We start from the raw sequence: 11,714 nt of genomic DNA, 5'->3' as shown, positions 1-11,714 counted from the left end.
TATGATTTGCAGTGAAATGCTTACACAACTATTTGCGACCTAAAAAGGGAAATAAGAGAGTTAGCAAATACCAATAGAAAAGAATGTAAAGAGAATGTAAGATGTCCGTATACTTATTTTATATAAATATACTCAGCGATATGAATGACAGCTTGCAACATGCTGTAAACTGACCGTGGCTTCTTCAGGTATATATTTCTGCAAGCTGAGTAAACATAATCAGGACATTTGGCCCTATTGTGACCAAAATGTTATCATCTGTATAATAATTTCTTGTTTATAGAACGCTTGTATAAAAGCAAGACCACACTTTTAATTGTGCAATTATAATGAATATCGGTGTATTATATAGATATTACTGTAAGTGCATTTTTGCTTAATTCGATTATTGTAACAGCAAGAAGACAATACAAATTATCACTAACAAATGCAGTAAGTAGCTCCGCAATTATGCTATTGTGAGTGCTGTGTTAATGCTTCCTCAGATTCTAGGAAAAAATCCACAGTGCATTATTTGTTGCAACACGTGATAGTTAAAGGCCCTGGCTTACTAATCAAAAAGTTGGTGGGCTCTTAAGCAAGGCCTCTCTGCTCTAACCCCAACAAGCAGAATATGCTAAGAAAAAGTTTTATTGTATATCATCTTTTTAAACCATCATCGTTGAATAACGGGTGGCTGCAATGACCTATAACTATACACCAGCAGTTGTTGCTATAAAGGGAACATACATTGATGAGGACCATAACCTCTTGCAACCTTTTGCAACCTATTGCCACACACACACATACGCACTGACACATCAACTACAGGCATTCAGACTACCATATATATCTTTGTAGGGGAACCCGGAGTACCCAGAGGAAACTCACTATGCAATGAGAACATGCAAACGCCACGTACACAGACACAGGAAGTGAGAACAACCACCTGGTTGTGTTAGGCAACAGGATTAACCCCTAAGCGACCATGCAACTGATTTTCACTGTACTGCACTGTAATTATGGCAAATAAAAGGTTCTCAGCTCTTTGACTCACTTTTTTAAATGACTGCAAAAAAAAGAAAAGGTGAAGCCGATGAATAATCCTGACACTTAAATGTGAATCGTTTCTCAGTGTTTTTCATCAAATAACTGGTTCAAACAGCTAACTCGGTCCCAAATTATATGGCAAAATTCCACATTCCACATGTACATTCCCATGAAATATAGCAATATACAGATTTCTTAACAGTTACAAACTACATAAAAGTAAACTGTTACATTTATCAATATGTGATTTGTATCCAGAAGGACAAAACTGTTTACAGATAAATTTGAGATATTTTTAACTTTGGGCATTGCAAGCAAAACTTTGGGTTATTAAAGTAACAGATACAGATGACATATCAAAGTGAAAGATAACTAAAAGCACATCTCTGCTATGAAGATCGTTGCTCAGTGGTCAATTTCTGGCTCGGGTCTGTATTCATGTAATTTCCATGTTCTCCCCATGCTTTGTGTGTTTCCTCTGGTTTTCTCCTTAAGTCCAAAGACATTCAGATCAAGTTAATAGGCGTTCCAAAATTGCCCATTGTGTGTGTGCCCTGCTATGGATTATAACCCTTGTGCTCAGACTTTCCTGGGGTAGGCTCCAGGCCCACTGCGACCCTTTATAGGCAGTATCGAAGATGAATGAATGAATGTTGCTGGTTTGGTGAAGTAATTACCTTACCCAACACACTGACAAGCAGAATGCATAGTTCTGGTTGGAAATAACCATTGAGTATGGCTGATTACGAACTTGCCAAAGTTAGAAAAAAAAGAAAATATCTGCAGTACTATTTTACATTGGTGGATCAAAGTTATACTGAGCAAAATGATGCTGATGATGTTTTACTGCATGCAGGTTTTTTTTTTATTTCATTGACCTCACATTTCCATTGCCTGCCGTGTTGTGACGTCATTTGGTAATTGAGGTAAGCTCTTATCTTACCTCTGCCATTTGAGGAGTTCAGACAGAGGGCCTATCTGAAAATCCTCATCGTTACTTGACTAGAAAAAAGTCTGAACCAGTTTTTTTTAGTTGCTTGGACCAGTCGATTATGAGCCTTGTTATAATCACTATCTCAGAACATTCAGATTGCTGTCACTGAATACCTGTTACAGGTTAAAGGCTAATAACAGTCTTCAACACAGCTTTATTTTGTTTGTTTATTAGATTAAAAGTGACATATAACAAGCAAAACCTATAAAATAGTAAATAAAAGAGGTTATTTAATCTAAAACAATGCAAATGTTGAATATTCAGTAGAATTACCTTACCTTATTCAGTAGAATATTCTGCTAGCTACAGCATATATAGTGCAAGTTAAGATCAGTGAGTGTATATACACCAGTGTCTCTAACCTCTTCCAATTAAATATCCACTTTAACGTGTTAAGAGGGATAGCGACACCGGCTAATACGGTATCTAACGTTGTCTGTGGCTTAAAATGCTCGTGGGTACAACCATATAACTACGGTTAGGGTAAGCGAAATGTTGAGGTATTTTAGAGCTTTAAATTAACTCTTTCGGGATTGCGGTAGCGTGGCCGAGTGGTCTAAGGCGCTGGATTTAGGCTCCAGTCATTTCGATGGCGTGGGTTCGAATCCCACCGCTGCCAAAAATGTTTTCATTGACACGTGTAAAGATGAGCACTAGGACACAGTCTTTATAATATATGAACAAAAATATTTGGCAAAACGATATTATTTAATGAATTCAAGTGTTTTAATCATACTACAGTAAAAGGCAATTTTAATGCTCACTTATACCAAGACATCTTGGACAATGCTAGGCTTCCAACTTTGTGGCAACAGTTTGGGGAAAGCCCTTTTCTTTTCCAACATGACCCTGTCCCAGTGTACAAAGCAGGGACTATAAAGACATGGTTTGCTGCGTTTGGTGTGGAAGAACTTGACTGGCCCGCACAGAGCCCTGACTTAACCCCATCAGGCATTTTGGGACGAACTGGAATGGAGATTGTGAGCCACACCTTCTCATCCAACATCAGTGCATGACATAACAAATGCACTACAGTATAAATAAGCACAAATTCCCACAGAAACACTCCAAAATCTTGTAGACAGTCTTCCAAGAAGAGTAACCAACTAAAAAAAGAGGGACCAACTTCATATTGAAGTACTGTATATGCATTTGGATACAATATCATTGCAGGTTTGGCCAAATACTTTGTCCATAAAGTATAGTTCTTCTTGGCATGGATTTCACATGTTGAAAACATTCCTCTGTAATCCATGTTGACTACATCACACATCTACTGCAGATTTTTCCAGGTGCACTTTAATGCCTTGAATCTCCACTTCAGACTGCCAATAAAGAACATTGAACACATAATTTTCATGAAACAAATTTAAGATTTTTTTGGGGGAGATTATCTTAATGGAATTAGCTGTTAGAAATGGATAATGGTGCATGCATTAATGGATAATTGGATAATCAGAAATGATTCTCAGATAGGCTGAGGATTAATTTGCATGAGGTGGCAGAGTGGCTTAGTGGTTAGCACCGTGGCCCTGCACCTCCGTGATCGGGTCTGTGAGCATGGGGTTTGCATGTTCTCCCCCATGTTCCCTCCCACAGTCCAAAGACATGCAGATTATGATAACTAGTGTTAAAATAAAATCCCAAATTACAAGTGTATGTAAATGACTGTGTAAGTGTGGGTGGTTAGCACCACCCTGTGATGGACTGCCAACCTGTCCAGGGTGTGCCCCGCCTTGTGCCCGAAATTTCCTAGGATAGACTCCAGGCTTCCTGCGACCCCATAAGCAGTATAGAAGGTAAATGAATGATTTGTATGAACAAGCCCAAAGTGGTTATCTGAGTTACTGTCTAAAGTTTTTACATTTGGCCAGTTTGTGTATATCTGTGGATCAACCAAGTGTTTCTATCTGCAGGACGGCTACTCACGGGGTGTTTTTTTCTCTAAAGACCTTTGCGTCGGGAAAATCTGTGGAGATCAGCAGGTATAGAAATACTCAAACCAGTCCCTCTCACACTGAAAACACGGGCACAGACAATATCATTAAGATCTAATGCTTTTTCCATCATTCTGATTGTCAGATGGAAGCTTCTTGTGCATATCTGTGTAATTTTGTCAAAATATGATTGTCTGCTTAAGTAATAAGCATAAATAAGTTCCTAATAAAGTGCTTCATGATTATGCTGAACATTTAATGGGTTAAGGCTCTGAGTTACAAATCAGAAGGTCAGTGGTTAAGTCAAGCTCACTGTTGATTTAGGATTCAATCATTACAGCACAATGATTTACCCTATTTAGGAAGCTGGTGTCAGAGTGTCGGGTCAGCCAGGAGACAGCACCCCTGGAGCAGACCCTTGGAGCAGGGATAAGGGCATTGCTTGAGGGCAGTGGTGGCTCAAATAGTAACGTCTCTGGGTTATTAGTTAAAATGGTGTGGGTTCAAGCCCCAGAAGTCCTTGTTGTTGTCACTGTTGAGCCCTTAAGTCTGCTCCAGGGGCACCGTATCATGGGTGACCCTGCACTCTAACCCTCGTCCCTAGCTGTGCGAAGAGAAGAATTTCACTGTGCAATAATGTATATTTGAGAAATAAAGTCTTCATCTTCTCATTGCCTCAAATTCAAGAAGCATGCTGAAGAATAATAAGGCTATACATAAACTAACCTAAATATTAGCTGATTTTAACTAAATATCTCCTATTTGAGAATTATCCATATTATTAACCCATAGATGTTTGCTTTACCCCGTCATTATGTTGGAAAATAACTTCCTAAAAGCACAAAATATAAACGGCCATCTAAAAATATAATCAGTTATATGTTATGTAACCTGGTATTAGCTGTAACGTGTTGTTCTGTGTTTCGGTTTTTAAAATTTGATTATCTTAATTAATGTTGACATTTAATCACTCTGTATCAGCAGGGATGTATCATTTAAATAAAAAAAACATGAATAATCTTTGTGGATGAATGTTTTTGGAATAAAAGAGGAAAGAAATTTCTCGTCTTTCACTTCTTTTCTCTCCATGCTGACTGTTGCCAAGGAAACGAGACCGATTCACACACAGATGAATCTCACAAATAGATGGATAAAACTCAAAGTGGCACAGGAGTTCAGCTATAAATAACAGACTGAGATTTCAACCTGGAGGAGAAGGACAGAGTCGCTATTGTGGCTTAAAAAAAGAGGCTTGTAGCAAGAACACCGTTTTAGAACGGACAAGAGTTATTCACAATCATCTTTTACTTTTATGCCCAAAAGAAAATGTGCGCTGCATTTAAATAAAGGTTTTCACATGCCATGAGATCAAGGATACAACCACAAAAATGATGTTAAAAGAAAGGAAAAAAAGGTATCATTAAAAATAATCATCAGTAGAAGACAATACTGAACAGATACGTATCGGTGTTAGTGGATATCGTGCATCTCTAGGACACAAGTCTTGACATAGTGTGTGTGTGTGTGTGTGTGTGTGTGTATAAAATCTTGTCAGCAGTCTTTGTGGCTTTTCACTTTCTAAGAAGTGGCTCTTCATGCTTTGTGCAAAGTTCTACAGCTGGCAAACGCATCAGTGGTGAAGATTATTTCCTTTTAACTTTCTACTTTTTTTCACGGTCATGTTTAAGAGTCAGCCGGGCAGACAGACTTTCCCAGCAAACAGCAGTCCAACGATTGTAAAAAATATCGACAGGACAAAAAGTACGTATGAAGATCCGACGACAGTGCTGTTCGGTAACTTATAAGGTTGTCCACCAACTTCGCTGATATAAAATCCTGTTGGAAATATAAGAGCTGCCAGACAGAACATGACCACTGAAAGAGAAAAGAGAAAATCGTTAATGCGCTTTTTAAAATCAACCCAATACTAAATGCTTATTTATTTAATGAACAAGTCAAATAAATCAAATGGTTCCAGAAGCTCTACTCACTTCCTGTGAAAGCGATCCAGCGGGCGTACTTCGCTGTCTCCTGATGCCAGTGTGACATCACCAACAGAGCACAAGTGATGGACAGTGAAATGATGCCCAGGATTATGAAGAAGAGAGTGGCCAGCCATTCTGGAGAAAGGCTCGGGGGCGAACAGATCCTGTCACGCCCGTGAATCGTCTGACACTGCCGGACCAGCCCCATGGTCAGGGCACCTGGATTGAAAGAAAGACATGGTCATGTTTGAGGGTTCGCTCTTTATAATTCTTATGGTGTGTAACTTCCCATGGCTCATGATTCACCTACAGGAAACGGTATTATGTGTTATCAACGGGATATATTTACAGGCGTGGGTGGTTTTATTTCTTTCCTTTTTTTGTGCTTTTATTCTGCTCAGGCTGTTGTATGACTCACTCGCCTGAAGCACACTGGAGAATCAACATTGCTTAATAAATCCCCTGTACAGGGCAAAGAGGCTACATTATGCAAGGTACCGCATGGCTGACGTGTAATATACCCCCCCAACTGGAATTCAGACTTTTGGGTGCCGCTCTGCAGAGAACTGAATACAAATGCATGCTTCAGTCCTGTTTTTTTTTAGTTGTGGCTCAGTTCTTCCTAAAAGCTCCTCCAGGATGTTTTTCACACTTGGGATTTTTTCTCTTTTATGGACTATAAATTGCAAGCCAGAGTGCTTTAAAAACCTCATGCAATGCACACACTTTCTATCTAGTCTAGCTCTTTAGATGAGACGAAGAAGAGGTTGTTGTTATTTATTGATTTTTTTGCTTAAACATTTAAATTTTTTTGCTTGCAACATTTTAATATTCACAGTTATACAGTATATAACAGTACTGTGTCATAAATCTTTAAATGTAGATTCACTCACTAACTTGTAATCTGATTGGTTATGATATTAAATCTGGACTTGATGGCAGAAAGTTGAACTTCTCGTTGAAGTTGTTCCAGTGTGACTAATAAATGACGGCGGTATTTAAAAAAAAACATTGATATTAAACAAATGTCAGAAAATGACATTTCTTGGGAAAAAAAAAGAGAGAAAAAAATTATTTTCTGTAATAAAAGGTTTAGTAATGCAATAACTTCATGCAAACTTTACCAAAAGGGGAACGTCTTTAAGGGTGGCATTGTGGTTAGCACTGGGGCCCTGCACATCCAGGATGGAGGGTTTGAATCTCACCTCAGACCTGTGTGCATGGGTGTTGCAAGTTCTCTCCGTGCTTGTTGGGTTTCTTCCTTCCTTCTGGGTTTGTTGGGTACTCCGGTTTACTTTCATAGTCCAAAGACATGCAGATTAGTCTAATTGTGATGTGAGAGTGTGTGCCCTGCGATGGGCTGTCACTCCTGAAATATAGCCTCCAGGATGAGTGGTATAGAAAACGAGTGAGAATGTCCACATTTCATACACATCTACCAGAATAGAACAAGAAATTACAGGTACCAGGAAAGCTGTTTGTGTGCACAGATATACCAGAGACAAACGAGAAAAAAAGGTAAAAACCAAATGGAAAAACATAACAAAGACAGGTGCTTCTACACGAGTGTCTTGCATGATGCAATTCACTTCTTACCACACTCTCCGGCGTGCGACGAAAATACTTCCTGGGTCTATTTGAACATCATTTTGGATAAAAAGCAAGTGGAACAAATCTATATGACTGAAGAGTTTATATCACTGGACCAGGAGCTTCAGTCACAAAACCTATTTAAATGCTAAGCATTTTAATAGAGATGGGGACCAGAGTGATGTCTGCAGACCTCAGTAAATAGAGCTGGAAATTCAGTTACTGGGATGCTCTTGCATTAATGTGATATGGAGGGAAAAAACTATGAGTCTTTCAAGGAAGACATGTATCACCTACTCCCTGAATATACCACTTCTAAAAATGAAACAGTGCACAGCTAGGCTTCATAACGTTCATAATTTAAATGTTTTTTTTTCTTTTTTTGTATAGTATACCTGCTCTCAAACAAATGTGTGTGAAGGTTTTTAAAAAGTCCTGTCCATTCACAATATTTTATAGTACAGTACGCATTTGTTACCTTATATAAAAGCACCATGAACCGATTTTAACACCAAATACTATACTTAACATACACTACTAAGTCAAACGTATGTGGACACCTGACCATCATGTCTGTATGAGGTTCTTCCAAAAAGCTGTAGACTACTACAAGGCCTCATTCAGACCCAGGATACTGAATGATGTTTCATATGTGGACAAGATACGTGGAATGATGGATTTTTTCCCCACCTGTTTTTGTTTGAAAGCCAGTCAGCACAACACTGACAGAACTACAGTGAAGGAACTAGAAGAACTGGAGATTTACTTCAAGATGAGAAAATGATCTGGTTTAAGAGGATAAAATGTAATTTTCCCTACTTCAAACCATTTTCAGTGTAAGTATCTTAACGTAATTTCAGCCTGTGCATAAAACCCTTATTACTATCAGCCAATATCAACTACTGGTGCAGAATCTATCATCACTGGTTTACAGATTCATAGGAATAGAGATCCAATTAGATGAGTCATCCTTCATTATATTCTTGACAAGTGGACAGGCGTGATGTTAATGACGTCCATCACATCCTGTGAGGTCAGTCGACTGGTTAACAGCGGTCTCTCGCTGTTTTTTTCTGAAATAATCCCTAATAAAAAGGCTGTCAGTCAAGCTTTATAGTACACACCCACTTGGAGGATCCAAAGGTTTTTCAGAACCAAAAGGATTTTCATGAATGTCACATATCATGTGTAAATGCCCCTCTTATTCACCAACCATGAAATGGATTTCAAGCTGGCCCCACACCATTAGTGATTGTATTTTAATCTAGCCCACACTTTATTATTGTGCTTTAGCGTCTACAATCCTTAGACATTTTTAAATTGGATGCATTGGCTTGGCAACGTTATGGCACTGGGTCGCAGCTGGCACCACTGAATGTCTGGTCCCACCAAATTGCTCTTTGTATCCCATCACAGAGACGTCTGGGATGCCTGTTACTCTTATTCATTCATTCTCAATGACTGCTTTATCCTCAGGGTCACAGTGAATCCAGAGCCAATCCTGAGAACACTGGGTGTGAGGCAGTAATACACCCTGCATGGCAATTCAGTCTATTACAGGGTATCATATTCACATACTCAGTCATACTTTAAAGTAGACAATCCACTTACTGTTGTTTTTTTTTTTTGTGAGGAAATACATGGACACACCGGGTATACCTACTACATCATCATGCTGTCCTATATTAATAACATTTTATAATGGGCGTTCAAGTCAAACCAGGACTTCTGATTGCGCAGCATAATACAACACAGTTATGAGAGTAACAACTAGCTTTATTTCTCTATATAATCCCCTGCTACAGTTCTTCTATGCAGCCTTTCACTAGTGCTTAGATAGCATCAAATTTTAAAGATTTCTCAGTACACCGGAGCGATGATCGGACTGCCTGCTTCACGTCTGAAACGCTGGCCTACCAGGAACCCCTTTAATTGCCCAAACATGTGGAAATGGCTTGGAGCAAGGTCAGGGCTGTGTGGGGGATGTTGCAATAACTCCAAGTTCCTGTAGTTTTAAAGTTTGTGAATGATTGAACGTACAGAGGAACAATGGCAGTGAGCTCTGTATCATCTCGACCGGGATCATCATCCATTGATGTACGGTCTTATTAAAACATTTGCACCATTCAAATGTTTTCCTGCAACTAGGAGTCTTGTGCTGTCTTGGAGTCTGTACTGTGCTTAAAGTCTTCTGTAAATGTCAATCAGTTTTATGGCTTCATTTAAGAGAAATTTCAGTACAGGTCCTGGTTTGATTTAAACATCCCTCCTGTATTATATTTTCTAGAGTATTTAAGTATTACAGTAGGGCTTACAGTTTTTTTGTTAGTCTTTTGTAAACTCTCAATTTTTTTTATACATCACACATCTAAAAGCTTAACAAAATTAAAAAAGCTGCCTTGCCGGAGCTTATTCCTAGGAACTTATGGGATAATGTGGGGGTTCAACCTGGAGGTGGTGCCAACTGATGGCACAGCACTAGAGCACACCCACACACAAATACATCCGGTGCTACGTGGGAAATAATTAGAAAACAGCAATCACTGGACGTCTGTATACTACTGGGATGTTGTTAGTCTTTCGCCTGCTGCCACAGCAGACCATCCAATCTGCACACAACTTGGCACAGGATTTATTCTGGATGCTCTTCCTGACTCAGGTTCTAGCCAGGCTTGGGACGGGACTGCATCACAGTGGCTTGGGCTTGAGCACTGGATGGGAATTGAACCCAGTCCTACCGCATGGCAGGTGAGAAACCTGCCATTGAGTCACCAATGCGTTCTCGAGGAAACTGGAGTACCCGGAGGAAACCCACCAAGCACAGGGATATTATGGGAGTGCCACGGACTATGGACCAAAAGCAAGGCAATGGTTTGAATCCCAAAAAATCAGTAATTATAGAGCTATTGTGACCATGAATTTTCAGTGAGGTGGTTCCATCTCTTTTTTCCCCAGTGCTGATAGGATCCATAAAGAGATGCACTTTCACAATATGTAATGACTGTGATGAAGCAAGATGCAGGAAAAAAAGTTTGAGCAGGAGAGATGATTGCAATGCATATTAGGGTAAAGGTAATAGAAGCTCTATAACAGGAGTTAATGAGGGTGGTGGTATTATTATTATTATTATTATTATTATCATTAAGCAGGTGACTGTGGTGACAGTTCTTACCTTCTTCCTCTCCAGTGTTGATCCAGTCTGGGTTTACGACGCTGGCAATGGCAAAAATATCAGCAGCAAGAAACAGACATCCTGAAATAATGGTGAGTTTATCCATTTCCCATAATTTCTACAAAAGCAACGGTGTGGCTCAGATTTTCTCAGGTGAAACGCTGTGCTGCGCGCAACTTTCTCATTAGTTGTTTTTATCCTTAGCACCATCAAATAACCCCAAACGTCAACTCACAGCGTTATAGACGCGTTATGAAGCCGACCACCAGGTGAATGCATACGCGCGCGCACCCTTTTTTTTTTTCTTAGAGGACCGCTCGATCAGCGCTCGTGCCTTTCATAAGACATCATCATGAATGATCTGATAACTCCATGAGGTTAAATATCGCACGCTTTATATAAGCACTTTATACAGCCTGAAAGAGTCCTACTCTTTTGCATCCTCTTCCATAGGTTCTCTGTTTTTCCTTTGTTGAGCAAACATTTCTACAGACACGCGCGCGTCTGAAATCTTCGCGTGCACATCGGGAGAGCCACTCCTCGCGAGAGTTTGCTCCCTGGGATAAAACCGGGATTTCAGGGAAAGGGGGCGGAGTCAGGACGGAACGGCGTCAGCGTTGACGTTTAACTGAAAATATACAGTAGCGACTCTTAAAAAAAATCTACATTTCATAGGCAATAAAATAGTTTTTCTCCCCAAAAAGAGATCGATAGAATTTTCTCAGACTGAAAATATTAGAAAAACCTAAAAGAATACTGATAGAAAATTTATTTTATATGTATTTTTATGATGAAAATGATGAAAATGTGTTGCTGTGTTTCCCGTGAGACTGTTTATTTATTTTGGCACTGTAGTTTGTAAGAAAAATAACATTTTTAGTACATTTTGCATGTTTTATTACACACTTTATTTCAGGTTGAAAAAAGGTCTGTTTGGCCCATTGGAAACTGACTATTTTCCCCCCTCTCAATTAGATGATTTGAATATGCTCATTTTATTAGCAGAA

At 39.3% G+C, this 11,714-nt stretch overlaps 1 protein-coding gene and 1 non-coding gene across 2 annotated transcripts; one reads left to right on the top strand and one right to left on the bottom strand.

The window, feature by feature from the left end:
- Positions 1-2,560: 2,560 nt before the first annotated feature.
- trnal-uag (transfer RNA leucine (anticodon UAG)) lies at positions 2,561-2,642 on the top strand. The gene has a single exon. It is a non-coding gene; the product is annotated as a tRNA-Leu (tRNA).
- Positions 2,643-5,247: 2,605 nt separating this feature from the next.
- On the bottom strand, positions 5,248-11,234 carry LOC128541496 (uncharacterized protein C16orf52 homolog A-like). The gene is made up of 3 exons (XM_053511949.1): positions 10,708-11,234; positions 5,952-6,164; positions 5,248-5,835 (listed from the first exon to the last, which is right to left on the bottom strand). The coding sequence occupies exons 1-3, from the start codon at positions 10,811-10,813 to the stop codon at positions 5,651-5,653; spliced, it is 504 nt and encodes a 167-aa protein (XP_053367924.1). The 5' UTR covers positions 10,814-11,234; the 3' UTR covers positions 5,248-5,650.
- Positions 11,235-11,714: the final 480 nt, after the last annotated feature.

The sequence above is a fragment of the Clarias gariepinus genome, chromosome 14 (genome assembly GCF_024256425.1).
Source record: "Clarias gariepinus isolate MV-2021 ecotype Netherlands chromosome 14, CGAR_prim_01v2, whole genome shotgun sequence".
Lineage (NCBI taxonomy): Eukaryota > Metazoa > Chordata > Actinopteri > Siluriformes > Clariidae > Clarias > Clarias gariepinus.
Note: the sequence above shows the minus strand (reverse complement) of the source record. Positions and strands in the feature narration are given on the sequence as shown.